We start from the raw sequence: 22,230 nt of genomic DNA, 5'->3' as shown, positions 1-22,230 counted from the left end.
ACATTTTGGTACATTTCTTTACCGTCCTCTGCAAAACAACAGCGTGAAATGACCAAATTTTAGGTTTTCTCGAGAACGGGAGCGTATGACGCAAAATCTTCTTTATTTTTTCTTACTTTGACGTCGTTCATACTAATTTAGTTCCTGGAGAGTTCCCCAGCATTTTCCAAGTTAAACAAATTTAAATGATTGCGAAAGAGTTACAAAAACGAGAAGTTATATTTTTCAATGACGTTCTCTATCTCCCATAGAACACTCTCGTTCATTACATAAACCCTTACATAGAACACTCCGTTCATTTTCTAACCCTTACATGCAAATACTAAAAAATGCACTGAAGTATTGAAGAGGAAGCCTAAAAAAACATAGGGCTTATGAATAGTTATGAATATTTATTCAATCATAAAGTACAGACTTTATTGCTTGGATTTTTCATCATGATAAGCAAACATACTGTACACTGAGATTAAATACTCTGTTAATAAACATTTTTACCTTCAGCTGACAAAACATGCAAATACTCCATCGAAGAAGGATAAGATAAGGAAACTGTGGGTTCCCTTGCAGACAAATATTCCTGTTGAGATTTCCAAAGCAATTATGCTATTGCAAAGTTTCATCATGTTAAGTTAGGCGAAGTGGTGGATGTATTTCCCTACCAGGTCTTGTTGATCTACCTCATACTAGAGAAAGCTGGAATGCTGCTTTCTCTTTCTAGTGAAATTTCGCAATTTCGCCTACGGGTTAGCAGATAAATGCGTACCTACGGCCTGTTATAAAATAGGATGACCCACCCCTCCCCCCCCCCCCCAACCAATGAGTACCAGAAAATTGATCGACCCACCCCTTATCAAGGGCTCAAAAACTGATGACCCACCGTACCCCGACTCTGCTCCGCCCACCCCACCCTCTACATGTATCTTTCAACCAGTCCTTTCATTTGGTAATTTTGTTGAATTTCTTACTTATATTATACTGAGCAGGATCAGTTTCGAAACAGGTTGACATTGAAAATGATTTATACACAGTGGAAAAATGTTATAAAATGAAGTCTTATATATTTTCTTCAGGAAATACTTCCTTGTGCTTGCAAATCAGTGCTCTTTTATCGACAGAGACCGCAGAGCCTGCAAAATTACCATATTTTAACAACTCTTCGTCCCATATAAACCAGCATGGTGGACCATGGAGACCTTTGGAGATTTCAGTTTTGGAGCAAACATGATATAGATTAATGATATAACTTGACGAAATTTGGACCAAGTCGTATTGCAGCTTTTACGTCCGTGCGTGACTGAGTGGAAACAACGTAAATAAAATTAGAGACCGCGATATGCTGCTTCGGTAAACATAAACAGTTGAACTCTAACGTAAGGGTTTCCATCCATCGAATTAACGTGAGTGAAGCCAGTAAAAAAATTATGTCTGTAGTAAAAGTATAAACGCAACAGTGGAAATCCACGGAAAACGGAATACAAGCCGTTTTTTTTAAATAATTATCACTGCTGATGCGCTTCTTGTTGTACGTTAACATTATTGGAATGCTTGAGAACGCGCGCGGAAATAGCCTGCAACTGGAGGGACTTTTAGCGCACCGCAGGGAAATGCGACTCGATTTGTTTTGCTTATTTCTTTCTGATGAAGACAGGTCAAGAAACATGAAGAAACAATTACATTTTCTACACAACAAACCCTGTTCCTCGTCACGTGGTCTGCGTCTGCACGATGTTTTTGGCTTCTATCCAATCAAATCGTTCGTGATCAAGATCCAGTTGGAAAAGGATCGATCAACAGCTTTCTTTGTTTGCTCTGCTTTGTATTTGCCCTTGGTTTCACGCTGTAAAGAGAGACATCTCTAGCTTGGTCTGTAACCAATTCACAACTGTACAGTCCCTTTCAAGAAGAATGGCAAAAGGCGCAGGTCATGGTCGATTCAAGGGCGACAGCAAGTGTGGCCGTTGCTGTGGCGCATTTTGGTGCGCACCGATCTGCTGCTTGTTCTGATTGTAATCGGCGTTATAATTGGTTTTGTGATCGGAGCTCTTGTAAACGGCCCAGTGAATGACATCGAAGAGGTCGAAGATAAGAAGACTGTTTTAATATTGATTGGGTTTCCCGGAGAGCTCTTCATGAACATGTTGAAAATGTTGATACTTCCCTTGATCGTGGCCAGCCTGATTTGTGCTTTAGCGGCCTTGGATGCGAAAGCTACCGGTCGTGTTGGAAGGCGAGCTCTGGTTTATTACTTTTCGACTACCATCTTGGCTGTGATTCTAGGAATCGTGTTGGTGGTGAGCATTCGACCGGGAAACACCACTACGGATAAGGGAAATGAGGAAGTTGAACCTTACAGAACTTTGGATGCCTTTTTAGATCTCATCAGGTAAGCTAATGAGTTTAGTCAAATGTACATCCGGAAAGAATTTAAACTAAATTTAAGTTTGACTGATTGTAAATTGCTAAATTCCCAAACAATAATAAGTACATTCTCTTGTACACGTGTAACATCGCACCTTCCCTTAGTGTTTGTTTACTTTCGTGTCAGTCCCGATTTCGAAACTGATATATTTCGTCATATGAACTGAAGCCCACTTAAAGTGCCTATGAACCGAAAATTGTTTTTATTTAGTTTTAAAGGTTACCTTAAAAAACGCAGGTTTCCAAAGTTTGAGATTCTAGGCTTAAAAATGACGATTTTACAAGCCTTCAAAGTCGTGCTATTTTACCCTAAAAAATGGTCAGGGGAATGGGCCGAGATTTTTCCAAATTCACCAAACCGTGACGTCACTTTGTTGCCACGGGTTTGTTTGCGTTGTCAAAGTGCCTTGTTGGGAAGTGAGTGAGCTTGGAAGGAAACATGTCTAGCGATTCAGAAATGAGCGAATTTTCAGATATGTCCGGTAACCCCGAAGACGAAGAGGGAAACGATGAAGATTACGATGTAATTTATAGCGAAATTACGCCATATCAAGACGGACCTCTGGCCCAAGTTGACGCTGGCGACGAGAACACGGGAGAGGAAATCGAAGTCGACAAAGAATTAGACGAAGATGGCCTTACACCAACAGTGCTGGAAGCGCGATATGAGAAAAGATTTCCTGTAAACAGCTGGTCAGTATAGGTATTTTTATATTCTTAACCTGTGCGCAGCAATGTCCACACGGATTTACTTTGAGCTTGCGAATATTTGATCTTACATCCTGAATCTGGCTGTCTGATTTTTCGATCATCAAAAGACCTATCAAAATATGAGATCTTTTTTTTTTCATTTTGAATGGCCTGACGTTTTTGCCGTAAGCTCATTTCTGTTTTATCGTTGACTTCATATTTTCAGGTGCCAATGTACAGAATGCAAAGTCGAGAACTTAGTAGGCTTGCTAGAGTACCGTTCCTGCAGGGAAATTGCCAATGCGTCAGCGAAACTGCTCTTCGGTGGATCGATTGAACGCACGTCGTGCATAACGCAACACGAAGTTTATTTGGCTTTGACCAACAGAACTGAGCTGCTTCAAATCGCTCCACTGCGTTCATAACACGAATCCTCGAAATGAGCCGAACAGAGTGAAGTGTATTTTGATGTCGGGTTCTTGAAATCATGCCTATGTCTACGGACAAACTGGACCCATTTGGCCCTCACAACCGGATCAGTGGGAAATTGGTACATTTGTATACCCGGGGTAAACGATCTGTTTTGGCAGCTTTGCTGGTTTGGCGTACCAGCAACGCAATACCGCCCTCGCTGCCTCTGCGGGAACGAATTTGGCAACAAAGTGACGTCAGAGGTTGATATCACGTGGTATTTTGGTCGCGCGATTCAAATACCATTTTTGAGAGTAAAATAGCACGACTTTAAAGGCTTGTAAAATCGTCATTTTTAAGTCTACAGTTCTCAAACTTTGGAAACCTGTATTTTTAAAGGTAAACTTTAAAACTAAATGAAAACAATTTTCGGTTCATAGGCACTTTAAAGACTGTCATGTTTGTATAATTTTATGAATTAATCTTTTTTTTTTCCTCGCCCTGTGGGAAATTATTCCAGAGATTTATATTGACACAAGTGCCGTGCCTCCTTGACATTCAATCAAAACATGGCAAAGGTCAACTCAGTTTGTATAATTTCACGTTCCAGTTTAAGTATCTGCTCGCAAAGAATTTCCGCATAGCCCCATCACTACTTATACAAACACCACTGTCATACTAGCCCTCTTCCGAAAATGGTAAATGTGAATAGTTATTCAGTCGCAAAAAGTATAATGTATGGGGCTGTGCGGAAATCTTGCTTCTGGTCTTGTAATGAAGAAATATAAAGGCAAGTAGGTTTCCTTTTTCATGGAAAAATCTTCAGGTTATATGATTCGAATTAGTATAAATCTACTAGTGTTCTATCACGATACCGTTCTCTGATTGGCTACGCTACTCGCTATCTATTCTGTGATAGATAGTGAGTAGCGGTTTTCAACAAAATGGCGGCCGCTTCTTCGTGTTTTCGAAGTGTCTGCAATGAGGATATAGATAGTTTACTTGTTTAGTTTTGAACGACTAGTAGATTTATGCTAAAACAATTAGATTATTTGCTCTCGATTTCTATGCATGATAGCTGATTCGGGCTGCGCCCTCATCAGCTATCATGCCATAGAAATCTCAAGCTCATAATCTAATTGTTAATTAGAAAGCCAAACACATGCTGAACAGGGAGTGGTTACAGCTTGGTGCTTTTTACATCCTCAAATTGGAGATGGGACCATCTGATTTTTACATAGTCACCCAAACCACATGTTCATCAAATTATTTACAGATATCAGAGGAAAGGTAGCACCTTCTCCTCAGTTATTTAAGACTCTGAGATTTGGTCTAGCTGGGACTCAAACTGTGAGCTCCCACTCAGTATTCTGTTGCTCTTAGCAACTGAGCTGACAGGGCAGTAGTTAGTAAGAAACAACATGAAAAGACTGGACACAAAGGCAGATGGAAAGTGATAACTTTCTTTTGGTTCTTTTCCAGTTTCTGATTCGGGTTCTGTTTCTTCGGTGATTGTTCTATGGGTAGGGGAGCGGTCCCTGAGCTTTAGGTTTCTGTGGCATTTATCATGCGACGTATATGAAAGCAGCAGAGAAAACAGGCGAAGGGACAAGGGCCGTTACAAATATATCCTAGATCGAAATTGAAGTGCTTACTGCATTCTGGCAAAACTCATTTAGCAAATGTTCTCTCCATAATGTAACCTCTGCTTCAAGGAGCATTGCTCTCCTGGAAAGTTGCTTTTGAGTGCTTGGTCATCAAAAAACATTGTTATCCTGTATGAATCTCTTGGATTATTTGTCTCCAGTTTGATTTTGCCTGAACCTGCAGGGGCATGTTTACACACTTGGGTTGCCTGCAGGTGATGAACCATGAGATAGTCAACACCACTTACCTTCAATATAATCTATTATCAGTGTATGCTTATCACTTTGATACATGTATTCCATCATCTGGATTCCTCATAAGATATTTATTGTTTTCTTTTATTAGGAGCTGCTTTTCCAGCAACATTGTTGCAGCAACTTTTCAGCAGGTATAGTGATTAGATCTGACCCCTACACATTAAACTACATAGACAAGTAGGGTAATTGTTTTGGAAGCCTACTTACACAAGCTTTGGTGAAAGAAGCATCAGGGCATCATACATTTGTGCCTGATAAACTGAGCTAAACTGACTCAGGTAGTAGTATAGGGAGAAATGCAAAAGAAAAAAGGTAAAGGAAAAATGAAAATGAAAAAGTGAAATTATACATGAAGTTAATGTTTAATAACTCATTCTGTCCACTTTAGATTGTGTACAGTAACCTACAGTGTCTGTTGTGAGCCACACTGGATTGTACATTTGTTTTGAATACAAATGCATTAAAAATACTTTTGGAGCTCTTTCAAAAAGGCAGTGGCGAGGATCAGTATTGGAAAGATTTACAATCATGTTTATCCCAAGCATGAGATTCGCGTTTTGTTTCTTGAGAAAATTAGTACACAGATGAGATACTACAAAACAATTCTGATCTTTGATGTTCATACAAAACTACTCAATTTTACTGAGAAACTGAAAGCAGTGAGTGGCTAACTGAACTATAGGGTAAACAATATTGGTCACATGGTCATTTCTTCTGTTTGCCGTAGACGTAATTCTTAATCTTTCTCTATAATAATTTATTGCAAGCTACACCTTTTCCATTGACAAGAGCATTTTCTTTACTTGAGTAGTATAAAAACAGAATAAACTGTCGGCAAACTATCAGTGGATTTGTAACTAGTTTGTTTGACTCTTCATCTGTGTACAAATATCGGAAACAGATAGTATACCTGCCAACTCTCACGCATTATGCGTCTCACGCCTGGGGACTAGAGACATCGATCTCACGCATCAAGGACAATTTCTCACGCCTGACTCACAAATCCAGACGAGTTGTTCTAAAAAAAACTTTGTTTCATTTCAGATTTTTTATGTATTATTTCTTTGCTCTTTATAACAATCGCAAAAGCTTTCAAATGTCTACAATCCGTTTGAATCGTTAGTGTTCAAAGGTCATCGGAATATCGTTGTTTATTTTCAGCACGGTTCGGAAGTCTTCGGAAAATTGTCGTCAATCTTCGGAGGTGACTTGGACGTTTTCGGAAATCCCAGTCATGACGAGACAAAAATGTCATGCGTTTGACTCAGAAAAAGTTGGCAGGTATAAGATAGATTGTTTTCAACCAAGTGGATTTCCACTTCAGTTTGTCTGTTAAGATGAACCAAACCGAGAGTTTGTCTCTGGATGGAGAATTTGTCTGTTAATTTACCCATATTTAAAGAAGTACAGTCGTGAAAATTAAGGCTTTCTCCAAGCTCATCCAGACAGACTGTCCAATCCTAGTACAAATTAAGCCAATGTCTAACTAGCTGAATCATTTTTGAAGATATAATTCTCTTTTAACCCTTTCCCTGTGGGCCATTTTTTTACCCGTGTGCGGACCTGACTCGTCGCGATAATTTTCATCACTTTCGCCGTCAAATTCATTGCCAAAAATGTCTTACGGGTCAGCAGAATCGTTCCAAAGCCTCTCTAGAACATCGGTAGCTGTGTATCCACTCATTGCTTGTAAGTTTCAAGCGAAAAAAGGATGAAGTAATCACAAAATTCACCCAAAACCCACACGTGAAAATCCAAGATGGATGCAGTTGACAAGAAAAACAAATCTTGTAGGTTTTTTCGGTCATGTATCTGTCACCAAATGTACTAGTCTTTACCAGGCCCTCATAAGTTAATTTATATGCAGTTGATTCTTTTTTCTATGTGCGGTATTATTCATACAAGCACTGTAACGTAACATATGAGTCAACGGATACAAGACGTACTCAGTACGTCCTTGTAGCAGTGAAAGGGTTAATGGTAGTTTTTGACATGGACCTGGTCTGTTCATGGTCCATTTCACGGGATTGTTCATGTCACCATACGCAGATTAATTTTTAGATATTTGGCTTATTTCTGTATATATCAAAAAACTTTTTTATAATCCCTTGAGTGGTGCCTTGCAAGGGTCTGAGTGTCCTGTTCATATGCATGACTTTCCCTTTTGGGCAACCTTTTTGAAATATTTTAGTTAAGTATGTATTTATCTGTACCATTCATATGTATCTGTGTGTATTGCCCAATAAAGTTTGATAGAACATTGCTTATAGTGTGCTGTAAAATAATATCTTTCAGAAAAAAACAAAATATGCCGATCCTGATGACAAAGTTGTTTACATCAACAAAACAATCAATGCAACAACTGGTAACTTCACACTAGTGGAGAAAGTCATACCAGGTTCGAAGACTGTGCTGAATGGAGTCAAGGTGGATCCAAAAGGTTCTATAAATGTCTTGGGACTTGTCGTGTTTTCTATTGTGTTTGGAATTGTTTTGGGAAGGATTGGTGAGCGAGGGATGCCCCTGAAAGCTTTCTTTGAGGCCCTGAATGAAGTGATCATGAAGATGGTAGCTCTTGTCATTTGGTGAGTTTAATGCATAGTGATCTTGAAGATCAACATAGTTTTTATAAACTGAAGTAGATGGCAAACATTGCATTTATCTTTGCAGGGCGGTGACCCTTGTCTTTATTCCCTTGATTTGTATACTTCATCAATCAAGTACTGATATTACAAGGAATATTTAGATCATTGTTAGGAAATTTGAGAAACCATAGCAGCAACATCAGCAAAAACTTTGCTTACAAATATAAGCTCTCGTTACTTGACTTGTACTACTTCACAATATTACATGTATTATTCCAAACTATCCAGTAAGAAAACAGGTGGAAACAGCGTTCAAATTGGGACAGAGTGAAAAATTTACCATCGTATAATATGTTCTCCACAAAACCTTAAATTTGGTCATTTCACATTGTTGTTTGGCCGAGTACGGCAAAGAAATGTACCAAAATTTATACCACACACGAAGGGCCTTTGTTTTTCTCATTAAATCCTATTGTTTTGTGGCGTTCTCATTGCTGTTGCCCTAGTAGCTTCTTAAACTCTCTGTAATAATATTATTAGAGCACAAACCCTTGTGAAAATTTTTCCGAGATCTCGCCGAGATCTCGGCCGAGATCGCAGACGAGATCTCGGTGCGTTTTTGGCCGCCGAGATTTTCATCTCGCCGCGATCTCGGCCGAGATTTCGGCGAGATCTCGGCCAAGATCTCGGCGAGATGAAAATCTCGGCGGCCAAAAACGCGCCGAGATCTCGCCAAATCTCGGCGGCCAAAAACGCGCCGAGATTAGTGGTGAGATCTCGGGGAGATGAAAATCTCGGCGGCCAAAAACGCGCCGAGATTAGTGGCGAGATCTCGGCGAGATGAAAATCTCGGCGGCCAAAAACGCGCCGAGATCTCGCCAAATCTCGGCGGCCAAAGACGCGGAGAGATTAGTAGCGAGATCTCGGCGAGATGAAAATCTCAGCGGCCAAAAACGCGGAGAGATTAGTGGCGAGATCTCGGTGAGATGAGAATTTCGGCGGCCAAAAACGCGGCGAGGAATCCCTGGCGGGATCTCGGCGAGCGAGCATCCGTAGCGGTGTACTGTCAGACGTGAAAGTAAAGTTAAGATTTGAAATTTACGCTAACTTTTTGGTTTGAAATTCTTAATCAGCCGTTTTTATGCTAGAGACGTTAAAGTCGTCTCGAGATGACTTTAACGTCTAGTATAAAAACGGTAAATAAGACAGACGCATTTAACGTCTGACGACTTTAACGTCTTAAGTGCGTCGTTTAGACGCACTTAACAGACGACTTTAACGTCTCAGACGTTAAATGCGTCTAGTATAAAAACAGGACGCCCTTACTGGAACGCATTTAGCCCTGACTCGTCCACAGACGACTGGCACGAGTTAGAAATCGAGGCTTAGCGCTTAAACAACATGGCGGCCCAGAAGAACTTGAAGAAGTCTCCGGGCAGAAAGTGGAGTGAAGTTGAGCTTAGGTCTACTTTTATGCGTCCCGTTTTTATACCAGACGGCTTTAATGTCTCAGACGTTAAATGCGTCTAGACGACTTTAACGTCTCTAGCATAAAAACGGTCAATAACATTGGAAGGATACTCATAACCATAGTTAATTGAAGGCAATCCAGTCCCTCAAGTAACTATGTCATAACCGAACTACGTTCTCTAGACGCCCCAAAGCATATTACACGAAAAAGTGAATATATAACTTCTGTAAGTAAACAACCACTTACTTTCTACCGTATCATTTGAATCATTACGGCTGGGAAATCTGGACAAAAGAGCGAAACTAAGCGGTAAGCGTATGATGTAAATGAATTATGCCAACTAACTGCTTCAAATTGAAAACGAATATAGAAGTTGTGAATCACCAACAATTTATTTCAAAAATTTTACCTTCGAGGTTTCGAGTTATAAAGATGAAATCGTTCGCGTAGTTAAGCTTAATTACGCTTTGTGAAAGCTTCTATCGATTTCTAAACAAACTCTTTTACTCTCAGTGTTTCTTTAAGCTATTAAGTAACTGATGAAATACGGATAAATAATATAAGAAACTAACCTCTTTCTCAATCAAGACATACAAGGCTGTGGAAGAAAGCCATTAAAATCTCAATTCTCGCGCAAACTTGATGGTCACTTCCACTGAGTTGATTCTTGACACGCTTATAGCTTAACGAGCTTGAACATCCCTTTAGCAAATTTTAAGTCCTCCTACTCCAGCACCTTAATTATCCAGGACATTCCGTAAAAAAATGTGCGGTGACTGAGTTCATAGTGTGCAGTTCAGTTCAGTTCAGTTCGGGTACCGTAGTTTGTTAATCAGCATCATTTTAGTTGACCAGTGCCCATCATATCCTTTGTGTGCTATTCTCCGGTTGACCACAGGTTCTTTTATCATGATTTCCAGCCATAAACGAATGGTTAACTTGACATGAAGCTTAACTTTTCATATTTTCTGCGGTTTAAGAGCAGGATTAATTTTTTGTGGCCTCGCAAACCTCAAATTTCAGTCAAACTTTTTTTTAGCTTACGCGAGCATCGCCGGGTGGCGTGATTGAATTAACCAATCACATCGCCCAATTCACGTTGTTGTTGGGGATTTTCGCGCCATTTGTCAAGTGGCAAGCCGCGGAGACGGCAAGTTGTTTACGAGGATTGAGAGACAGATTGTGAGGGAAAAGAGCACAATCAAAAAATGTCGACAACTGAAGACAGTGTAATGAAAAGGGAAAGAACGCGTTTTCAAAAATTGTGCCGTACCTGTACCGAAAAATTGTTCGCAGCAGGCATTACAACATGACTGAAACGGCCCGTTTGAGGGACAAAAATCGCCTAAAAAGGTGAGTTAAAGGTTGAGACAATAAAACGATAAGATTATCAGGTCAATGAATTCATTTTATGACAGTAAATAAGTATGTTAACGAGCGTCCGGTATGAGCAGCGTTCCTCTCACTTTTATCTTAAGACGCGCACTTAATATTAATCTGCCGAAGCGCCATCTCGGCCAACAATTAAATCAATTAGTTGAAGCTCATCAATTTCCAGTTATAGCATGAAAAAAATGAAAGCAAACATTATTTTCACCGAGGGTTTAAGCTGAACTTTTATCTCATTCGACCTCATAACTTAATTCTTACCACTGAAGAGTTCACATGTCTTCGTTTCGAATCTAGCGAAGATCGCGGTGTCTTGTCGAGATCGTGGTTGTCTCGGCAAGATTTTGGTTTTCTCGCCGAGATCGCATTTGTCTCGGCGAGATCTCGCCTGTCTCGGTGCCCCAATAAATCTCGCCGCGAATCTCGCCGAGATGGAAGACGCAACCGCAATCTCGGCGAGATCTCGCTGAAGTTTTTCGCCCTCTAAAAATCTCGCCGAGATCTCGCCTCCCTCGGCGAGATTAACGCAATCTCGGCGAGATCTCGCTGAAAGTTTTGCCCTCTAAAAATCACGCCGAGAATTACTGAAATCTCGCCGAGATCTCGGTTACCTCGGCGAGATCTCGCAGAAATTTTTTGCCCGCTAAAATTCTCGCCGAGAATTACTGAAATCTCGCCGAGATCTCGCCAATCTCGGCGAGATCTCGCTGAAATTTTTACAAGGGAAGGATAATGAATGCCACCAATGATGTGGACATTCACACTGAGAAACAAACATCTGAAATTCATCTGGGGTCCAAACCATTGAAAATTAAACCATCCTTTATAGACAAGAAACTTTGCTCCACTTTCACTATCTTTCTTCACCCAGGTGAATATTAACTGGGTACTAGCAATGTAATTGCAGGGGATTATAACCTGGCTGTGATGTTGCAGAATCCAATCCATGGAGGAATATGTAAGTGGTTGTGTCATGCTCTATGTCGAGTGGCCTGACATGGGCCACCCTTGGTTAATGTGCACGACTTTCTTGGTTGTTATCTTCCTTGGAGCAAAACACCTAACGTTTAAAGGAAGGAAAGACAACAAAATTACATCTGCCCTCGTTGTGCTCACAGCTTCTCTTTTTATCTATATGTGTAAAAAAAAAATCTGGGACGTTTACTGCTAACGCAAAAAAACCCAGAAAATCTGATTGCATACGTAAATGGTACATGTCGTTCCATTTGGAACATTACTGAAATTATGGGCTCCTGGTGGAAGGGATGCACTTTTACTGCTCCTTTAGGGATTTCCAGTTGATGTTGATTCATTTTGCGTGTTATCCATCTTCTGTTGAGACAAGCTAAATCATTTTCATATTTATTATGAAATTTCCAATCAGGTGGTCTGCATAAATGGTAATAATGCCCCTGTTTTCCTAGGATATCCATTTCAGAGGGAGTTGACTCTGTTTGTTATGTTAATCTTTGTTTCAGGGTTTCACCAATTGGTATTTGCAGTTTGATAGCAGCCAAAGTGGCAGCTATGGAGGACATCGCCGAGTCATTAAACATGGTGGGACTTTACATGGCAACTGTGATATCCGGCCTGCTTATCCACGCCCTCATCATAATACCTCTGCTGTATTTAATAGTGGCACGTAAAAATCCTCTGAGGTATTACGTAGGTTTGAGGGATGCCATTATTACAGCCTTTGGAACATCATCAAGGTGGGTAATTGCATGAAGTACAGTAAAAACCTGCATGTAAGAACCTACATTTGTTGAAGTTTGGCACAATAGATTCTTGTATTTTGGGATAATTATTGGCAATTTAGGGTAAGCAGATTCTTAATAACTAAAGGTTCTTCATTTCCATTAAGGAGATACTGTACATAGCTGATTACCAGGATACAGGGCTGTCACTAAGATTTCAAGTTGCTGGATAAATACAACAAGTAGGCGGGGAATCAAACAGCCAGGAATTTCTATTGGTTCTATTTTTCTTCTATTTTTCTATGAAAATAGCCGGGGGCCACGTTCTTAGTAACCAGGGGAAATCCCCAGCCCCTGCCTCTTAATGTCTGCCCTGGGATAATGAAAAAAACTTGGGTTTGGTTCTTAAATATACAGTTATATTTATTCACAACTGTATTATCATAAGCGAAGAACTGCAATTATAATACATAATTAATATACAGTATGTACATTGCAAACCTCCTTTATGCAAGGTCCATGAAGACAATTAGTCTGTACTTTATATAAACCCGTTTTGTTGTAGAAATTAATACAGAACTTTTATTTGAAATTACAGTATTTCACTTTAGTATTTTCTTGTAATATAAATTTGCAATCTCTAAGTCAAACTGCTTGGTTAAATTTTTATCATAATTCAACTGTTACCCACATGTATTTTGGAGAGAGACCATCAGATTGAGCTTTAGACATCAGATTTTTCGCATTGTGTAGTTCCAGAAAATATCCATACCCCCACCACGGAGGGAATTTCAAATAGGACCCCCCCACCCCCCAGGATTTTCCATTTTCGAGGTATTTTTTTAACCCCCCACCCCTTCGGAAATTCCTTAAATACAGAATACACCCCCACCCCCCTCTGGAAAAGTTTTATTTCAAAAGAACGCCTCAAAAATCAGTTTTATGTGAACATTTCAGAAATATCAAGAACTGTCTACACGAGGAGAAAATATGTGTTATCGAAGAGCGCGCGCGCTGTTCAATTTCACCGGTAGAGTTTGCCAAAAAGCTCTTGATACTGAAATAATTGTTGTGTTTTATATTTAACTGTGGTCATTGACATCAAACTTTACCATTAGCTTCGCTGAAGATTTTAAATCTAAATTGTTGGAGTAAGTCCGGCAATGCAAAAATGTGTTTTCATTTAATTTGCATATGTCATGTCATGTTTACGTTCCTATGCAAATTTGTAGGAGATCAAAAGGATTATCGCTTTTAGTTCTACTCAATCAATATTTCTTATGGTAATCATTCAGTCTAGTTATTTTAGTCAATAGTTTTCCTATTGAATCGGAATAGCTTGGACAAAATAAGCATTAGCAAGGCAGGGAGACAAATTGACCTTTCAGATCGTAACTTGAAACCGCAGACGAAATGGAGCCGCAAAACGAAATTAGCATGTTCACGTTCTTATGCAAATTTTATATGAGATCAATAACGCATTGAAAGAATGTTGAATTGGCTCTATTTTGCTGAATTTTGGCATGGAAATTAAGTTAATAGTTTTGGACTTTGAGTTAAAATAATTTGGACAAAATAAGTTTTAACACGGGTCAGTTTTGACAAACTGATCAATTGACCCCGGGAATTGACCTTTGCCCGTAGCTTAATTTATACAAAAATAACAAACAAATATTTCAATGTTTTATGTAAAATTGGGGCTTTTACTTTATCGCCATACAAAAATTTCCCTTTTAAACATTGGTACAAATTCAATTGTAGCCAGTGAACAATATTTTTCTACGCAAGAAAATTTCACAAACAACAGTTTTATAATAACTGAGTCATGCAACGCAGACAAAGATTTCTCGTCGCACTTGGACTACTTCGCTTACAAAGGCTTTTCGGAGAAAGGAAACATGTTTTTAATGTAACAAGGGTTTCTTTAAAACAGTTAAACAAAGTTACGTCTTCAAGAAAGAGCCACGAAGTTGCTAAGTTGGTAAGTTACAATTTTGAACAACTATGTCTGACATGGACGTGAAGTTGACCCTCTGGAAACTTATCCAACCATTCACCCCTCCCCCCCTCTGGAATTTCCTGGGCCATTGACCCCCCCACCCCTCTGGAATTTCCAATTCCCTCCGTGGTGGGGGTATGGATATTTTCTGGAACCACACATTATTAAACAGTGCAGTATTCATTGTTTTGTTTTAATTTCCTTAGTTCTGCAACTCTGCCGACCACCATGCGTTGCCTTGAAGTGCATAACAACATTGATGTTCGTATCAGCCGTTTTGTGCTGCCTCTTGGTGCTACTGTCAACATGGATGGAACAGCTTTGTATGAAGCTGTTGCTGCTGTGTTCATTGCACAAGCCAATGGAATTACCTTGAATGTTGGAGAGCTACTAACCACATGGTAAGGTTAAATCGTAAGCAACTGTCTGTTATTCATGCATCATCATCCAATTTTTTGTCTGTTACATTGAAACCCCATGCCAAAGTTTTAGTATCTTGAAATCAGTAGTTTTTCCCTTGCATATTTTCGGATTTATAGGAGTCATTCCTGATACTTGAGACTAAGGTGTTGTTTTAGAACATGTCCATACCCCTCCCATGAAAGGATTTTTGGTTTGGTCCTTGTCACCTCTGGAAATTTTAATTTTAATTAGCTTCCTACCTTCCTTAAAAGGTTCGGTTTTTTTTAAGATCCCCCCCCCCCTGAACTTTCCAGTACGTTTCCATGGAGGCGTATGGATATAATCTGGAACCGCACATTTTACCCCATGTCTACTCATTATGAGTACAAACTGTTTACCACTGCCAAACCTTCTCCCAGTAGCTGTGGCCACCTGACTCCACAACTATGGTGTACGATCCCCGCCAAAATTCATGGTTGAAATTTTAGGTCCATCATTTAAATTTTCAACCTCAACAATTAATTTTACAGCTGAATTCAAAATTTTACACTCTTCTTTTAGATTTTACATCATTGGAAAACGTTTTTACACTTGTCTTTTGGCTTTTTAACTCAACTTTTGTATTTGACCTTGCTCGCTGTACAATTTCAACTCACTTCGTCAAATTACATAGTTGAACCATGCAATTTTCAACTCGACGCTGTGAATTAAACTAAACACCGAATTAATTTTAATACACTGATACTGTTTTTAGTTTTGATGCCTGAACTAGTACTCTACATTTGACTGATATGCGAACTTTGCATTTGATACTCACTCAGCGCATTTTGCCACTCACCACCTAATATTTCAAACTCGACCTCGCATATTTTAAACTCGATTTCTGAATTTTCGTTTACGCTTCAGTGATCATTGGTCGAGACAATAATAAGCCTTTGAAGGGGTGGGAGATAGCGATCGGTGGACCTCCTACCCAGGCTCTTTCGGCTCTTTCGCCACTTTCGCCCATCATACTCTGCTAATAAATACTTTCCTTCCAGGGACTCTGTAAAACGGAGATGCGGACGGCGGATGGCGGATGGGACTTTAAAAAAAATAGGATGTTGATACTGTTAAATTTATTGGTTAAATTTGTCACCTTCTAGGGGGCTATTCACATGATTCCGGAATTCCGGAATGAGTTCATTCCATCTCCATATATTTCTCTGCATCTGTTTACATGATGCCGAGACAAAATTTTCGTTCTGGTATGACATTTCATTCTGGTATCATGTAAAGTGAAAACAAACTTCGTTCCGAGATGAAAAATCACCTGGGGCGAGTAGCACATGCGTATCTTTTTCAAGATGGCGGCCATGAAATCGGTTTTTAGATGGAAATGGAACAAAACTAGGACAGAAAAATTGCTGGACGTTGTCATTGCCTATAAAAGGCAAAAGTTGGGAGAAGGAGTGGAATGGGACTCGGATAAAGTAGTGCTGTTCGAGCACGTTCGAAGTGCTTTAGCTGAACAGTGGCCTGAAGACTTTGGCAAAAGTGAGCCCTCTACCCCAGAGAAGCCAGTTGAAGAAATGTCGAAGGATGAATAACAAAAGCATGTTGAGAGTTTGAAGGCTGAAAAGGAGTTAATTGCTCTTGGCTATCGCAGAGTGGCAAACAGGTTCAAAACATTGAAGAAGAGCTATACACAAGACTGTCAAAATGACCTTCGTTCTGGATCAGGGCAGCGGGTAGAACAGTTTTGGCATTCGTGCCATGAATTGTGGGGAGGCAGTGCAGCAACAAAACCTAAAGGAGTGTGGAGAATCATCCATGTCTGTACATGAAGAGCAGTTAACACCACATGATGAAGAATCTGAGGAAACAGAAAGTTCTGTGAGTGTTAATCCCGGTTCAGCCGAAGAATCAAGCAGTACCAAGGAACGATCAGAGAAAAGAGTTATTAGTCTGCAAAAACATTTGTAGACTGTAAGCATCAGAAGCTTCAGAAACAACTGACACAAGAAGGAAAGCAAGATATTGTTCTGCATAATTCACAGAGACAAATGGAACTTCAGCAATCAATGTTGGAAGCTATGCAGAAGCAAAATGAAGGTTTAGACAATGCTTTAAAAACAATGGTTGAGTCTACAGCATTGTTGAACAGGACTTTGGCAACAACTATGCAATACATGATGACAATGGGTCAACAGCAGCATGTTCCTTATACTCCCAGTCCTGTTATGTTCCAACAAGGGGCTGCTGAATTCAGGCCTCAGGGTATCCCAGGGCAGTTTTCTTCACAAGGGCAATTATCTGCTGCTCAAGTACAAGAAGCTGTTTATCCAAACCGTGCAAGGTCAACATCCCCATACGAATATTTTGAATATGATCCTGTGTCATAATATTTACAATTGACCCTTGGTTCTATGGAGGCAGTCCCAAGAGAATATCATTATCACCGTTGAAATTATTGTTACTTTGCATTAGAAAATAGTTTTGAACATACGTTACAGTTTACTGTATAGCAGCGATAGTACACACTATTTTCTTGGGTAATTTCCAGGCTTAAAATTCCCATACAGGCTGCAAAATTAGAGACTACCCAAACAACCATTGTAAATGCCTATTAGCCCTACAAGCTTGGGTTTTCTGATAAGGTATGAATCCTTTTTTTTTTTCCATAATTTTATGGTCGAGCAAGCAGTGACAAATAATCCTGTGTTGTAAGTTACCCTATGGTTCTCACCCTTGTTAAATTATATTTATGAATGCACAAACTTTGGTGACATGGAAACTCCCTTAAAAACCTCCAAAAGAAAGCATAAATGAAAGGAAACACAACTTCTCTTTGTTTATTCTTTGACATAAAGTTAATATAAATTAATCCATATCAGGATTAAATTTAAGCAGCTCGATTTTCAAACACAACTTTATGATGAAGTATGTCTCAGTTATCAAATGCTCACTTAATTCACAATAAGAGAAAACATGGGAAATTTTAGATGACAAATGTTTGTGTCCTGAGGCAGTATACAATAATTATGCTCCTGGAAAGTTATGTTTACATGTAAACAAGCAACAATTTTATTCAATACTTGCTTATGCACCTAACTGTTTGACGCAAGGCATTGAACGTGGGAATACAAACAGCCTTGTCAGGTGAACTGAGTGGACCAAAATAAATGAAAAGATGCAATTCGTTATCATGTTTAAAGGTAAAATCGATATGTTAAGTTAAAAATAAATTTTATTGGATAAATGGCATATCCTTCAGGCCCCATTGTTCAAAAGGTGGATTACTTATTCACTGGAAGATTATTTACTGAGCAGATAGTGCTATCCATGATTTGAATAAGTGGGGCTAGAATCTGTTGTGTCCAGTTTTTAATACTCTTTCTTATGCCTGACATTGATAGGTACATTATTGGTATTGAACACAAAAAGAGGTTGCGTTATATAATATTGTTAGTATGTCCACTTTGATAGAAAAAAAGTTGACTTTTAATATTTGTTTGCTTATTGGTTAAACAATATTGATTCAACCAAACAAAACACATTTTTGCTGCAACAAGTTCCATAAAAAGAACAAAAGTTTGGTTCATGTTAGTGTTAAGATCTGCCACCTTGGTTCAGGCATTTAAGAGTTCAGGAAATAAAATTAGAGAGACATCGCATAATTTTAAGGGCATTGGCACAGTTAGGATCTGCCATCTGGTTTTAAGCCGTCCATAAGCACACTCTATTTGATTTCGCGCATCTCTAAGCATTTGATTGAATACAACTTGTGCATCATCAGTGCAATGGGCATACTCTTTCATAACGTGAGGGAGAAGGGGATAAGCTGGGTCCCCAAGAAAGAGGAGACCAACTTTGTCTCTTCCTGGTAAAAGTGTCCGGCATAGATATGGGTGGGTTTGATCTTTTATCCTTTGGTTTATTAAACTGTTTGAAAAAACTTTGGCATCATGTGTGGCACCAAGCCACCTGATATCAACATCTATAAACTGTCCAAGATAATCACATACAGCTCCCTGAACGTTTATGGTGTATTTCATTTTATAAGAGTAGTAGTCTTGGGAGTTTATATATGGCTGAAGGATAGGAATATGTGTGCCATCCACGGCTCCCACAACCATAGGAAAACCAGTAGCCTGCTCCCATCCTGCAATAAGTCGCTCCATGCTTTCCATGTCCTTTGGCATTTTTATATATTCTGGTGTCAGATGTTCTCTAATAGCTATGCAGACCTCTCTCACTATTTTAGTAACTGTTGATACAGCAACTCCAAAGGCATTAGCTGTCATAACCATTGACCCAGAATCTTTCAGATAATACAGTGTGATGCCAACCTAAATGACAAAAAGTGTAAATGATAGTTTTGGCCACACAGTTTCCAAAATGGGTCATTCCAGGGAAAAAAAATAGCTTGCCCCAGTGGTAATAGAATCTGCCAAGGTCCACCCTTTTCCCTTCCCATTCCCCAATGTGATTTCCATGGCCAAACATAGTTTTTTGTATGGTATATATAAGGCCAATGACCCCTGGAAAATAAGTCTGTAAAATTGACTGAAATTTTTGGCTGCCTTTGTATGTAGTAACAATAAGCACATAAGCACGAGTGAATTAAAGGGCTGCGGGATAATCGAAATGGTTTGCCCTCACTAAATTATTCTTAGGCCAAGGCCTTTGACTCGCCCCAAGCCCCTTTTTTAGATTTCAAAATGGCTACCCACTGATATGCAAGGCTTTTTGTTTACCTTTTTGGCTGATGAAAGGGCAGGTCTTGGAGATCTAGGGCTTGGTGCAAAGTACAGTTCTAGTTCATCTACATAAAGCTCGATAAAGTTTTCTTTGCTCATTTGAAAGTTTTTTTTCCATTCTTCAGGCAAGCATAGACCGTCGATCATGTTTCTCCACTACAAATCTGTCCTGCCTTGCCTTATCCAGTGGGCATGTGATCTTCTCCTCCTTTCTTCTCTTCTTTTAGTGAATATATTTGCATACAGGAAGCCAGAGTTTGGACTCAACGCCAACATACGTGATTGTCTTTTCTGTCTGGCCCAAAGAAGCAGCCCTGTGGTCAAGTTGTTCGAAATCGTGGCAGCTAACGCCATTAATACGCACAACAATGTTTCGTGCGAAAGTCGCGCCATCTTTGTTTACTGATGCGTGGGAACTTAAACCATTGAGCCAGAGTCGGTCGATTTTCACATGTGAATGCGGCACGAACTTCATTCTGGAATGAGACTCATTCCGGAATGAATTTCATTCTGGAATCATGTGAATAGCCCCTAAGAAATGCTAACTTTGGCTTTTTTTTTAAATTTGAATTAATTTATATCTTATTTAGTCAGTCAAACAGCGAAAACGCTATAGAATGGTTGTTCTCGTTTTTCAACCAAATCAGTCTGAGTTTGCAGTGGAACTCCTTACATACGACACACCATCCGAAAAAACAACACGTTCACATTCATAAACATTTATGGGATAATCTGATTAAAGGGGCGGTCCATGGGAGATCGATGGGAGATATCAAGGTTTTTTGCCAAAATTCACTAAATTTAAACTTTGAACACTGTATTAATTAATTTCTCAATCGCTAATTTAAAAAAAATATTTATAGTGATTCTTAGACAAAAGGTTGAACCAAAATATTGTACAACCAGAGATTTTTAGTGCGTTACAACAGCGAAATTTGAAAACGTCCGTTAGACGTTTTTAAATTTGAACCCCTCTCTATCTTGGTCATCTGCCAGCGAAAATATCCTTGGATAGTTTCTTTGCATTCTGATAGTCTATCAATGGAATTTTGTCATTAATCAACCGAATAGCGTCTTTCCGATTTTCGATGTGTTACTAAAAATAGCGAGATACTGTCCCTTTAACGGGAAAAGTACTGTATGAGCTCTTGTTAGGCATAATAGATTGGAAATCGTGGTTATCGTTAGTGGTTATCGTTATCGGTGTTTAGTTTAATTCACAGCGTCGAGTTGAAAATTGCATGGTTCAACTATGTAATTTGACGAAGCGAGTTGAAAATGTACAGCGAGCAAGGTCAAATACATGTACAAAAGTTGAGTTAAAAAGCCAAAAGACGAGTGTAAACATGTTTTCCAATGATGTAAAATCTAAAAGAAGAGTGTAAAATTTTGAATTCAGCTGTAAAATTAATTGTTGAGGTTGAAAATTTAAATGATGAACCTAAAATTTCAACCATGAATTTTGGCGGGGATCGTACGCCATACACAACAGCCATGTTTTCTTGACCCACCAATAGCCCTTTTCACGGTTAACTCTGCTCATTTGAATTACAATGAAGTCTAGCATGTATGTGAGGCAATTTCGGGCTATTTTGTAGTTTTAGCCCCAAATTGCCTCGCATCCACGTTGGATAACATTGTAATGCAAATGAGAAAAATCAATCATGAAAAGGGCTGTTGATCCATATTTCACTGTTGGAGGAACCTCACTGAAATGTCCACTGTCTGCCCCAGTGTACTAAACTGTCAATGAGCAATTCATGTCAGTGTCTTTGTTACTTGTTTTTAGCTTCACAGCCACTGCAGCATCTATTGGTGCCGCTGGGATTCCACAAGCAGGCCTGGTTACCATGGTACTTGTTCTTCAAGCAGTCAATCTACCCACTGATGACATTGGACTCATCTTAGCTGTCGACTGGTTTTTGTAAGTAACTAGTAAGATTTCATATTGATCCCAGATGCCCCTTTAAATAGCTTGAAGTTCAGCTGGATCAATGCTTTTCCAGAAGGTGGCAAAATATCAAGGTCAATATTCGCATATGAACGTTGTGGCTCAATTTTATGCTCAAAGGATGTTTGAATGGATAAGCATTGGTGTATGTTTTCCCAACGGTGTGAGGTCACATTTTTCAAATGTTTGACTTTGCCAAACAGAACTGCTTGTTTTAACAGACATGAAAACCTTCAAAGGAACTAACCCTAAAAATCTGAGGAAATGCGGTTGTTGAAAAAATAAAGGTAAAATGGGAAATTTCACAGTACAATGAATCTCATTCGGTGTCAAACAACTAATCGATCAGATGAGGATGTAAACACTGAAAATTTGCATTTCTATCTCCAGCCACAAAATGTAAACGTTTAATTAACTTGAAAGATTAAAGGCAATGCTGTGGGTGAAAGGTTAAGGGTAAAAGGAATTTAATTTTCTATCAGATAAATAATGTTACTCATGAGACATAAAAATAATTTCAAATTTTGAAATTCCATTGATTTCAGGAAAAGTTAGGGCACTTCAAAGTCAG

The 22,230-nt window shown here is 39.2% G+C and overlaps 2 protein-coding genes and 1 pseudogene across 3 annotated transcripts in view; 2 read left to right on the top strand and 1 right to left on the bottom strand.

Moving 5' to 3' along the window:
- Window positions 1–1,711: 1,711 nt before the first annotated feature.
- Window positions 1,712–22,230, top strand: part of LOC146474362 (excitatory amino acid transporter 1-like) — a 28,696-nt pseudogene continuing 8,177 nt past the window's right edge. The window contains exons 1-6 of the transcript XR_014866203.1: window positions 1,712–2,383; window positions 5,512–5,554; window positions 7,719–8,008; window positions 12,347–12,580; window positions 14,771–14,965; window positions 21,498–21,632. The product of XR_014866203.1 is annotated as an excitatory amino acid transporter 1-like (transcript). The remainder of the gene's footprint in view (window positions 2,384–5,511; window positions 5,555–7,718; window positions 8,009–12,346; window positions 12,581–14,770; window positions 14,966–21,497; window positions 21,633–22,230) is intronic.
- LOC146474365 (uncharacterized) lies at window positions 2,682–5,554 on the top strand. Its single transcript, XM_085117235.1, has 3 exons — window positions 2,682–3,111; window positions 3,335–3,918; window positions 5,512–5,554. Exons 1-2 carry the CDS (start codon window positions 2,858–2,860, stop codon window positions 3,531–3,533), a joined length of 453 nt encoding a protein of 150 aa, XP_084973361.1. The 5' UTR covers window positions 2,682–2,857; the 3' UTR covers window positions 3,534–3,918; window positions 5,512–5,554.
- LOC146474364 (uncharacterized) lies at window positions 16,097–19,855 on the bottom strand. Its single transcript, XM_085117245.1, has 2 exons — window positions 19,706–19,855; window positions 16,097–19,297 (listed from the first exon to the last, which is right to left on the bottom strand). The coding sequence occupies exons 1-2, from the start codon at window positions 19,853–19,855 to the stop codon at window positions 18,578–18,580; spliced, it is 870 nt and encodes a 289-aa protein (XP_084973371.1). The 3' UTR covers window positions 16,097–18,577.

Source organism: Pavona decussata, unplaced genomic scaffold, assembly GCF_977016875.1.
Source record: "Pavona decussata unplaced genomic scaffold, jaPavDecu1.1 SCAFFOLD_90, whole genome shotgun sequence".
Lineage (NCBI taxonomy): Eukaryota > Metazoa > Cnidaria > Anthozoa > Scleractinia > Agariciidae > Pavona > Pavona decussata.
This window is presented reverse-complemented; position numbering and strand designations above follow the sequence as displayed.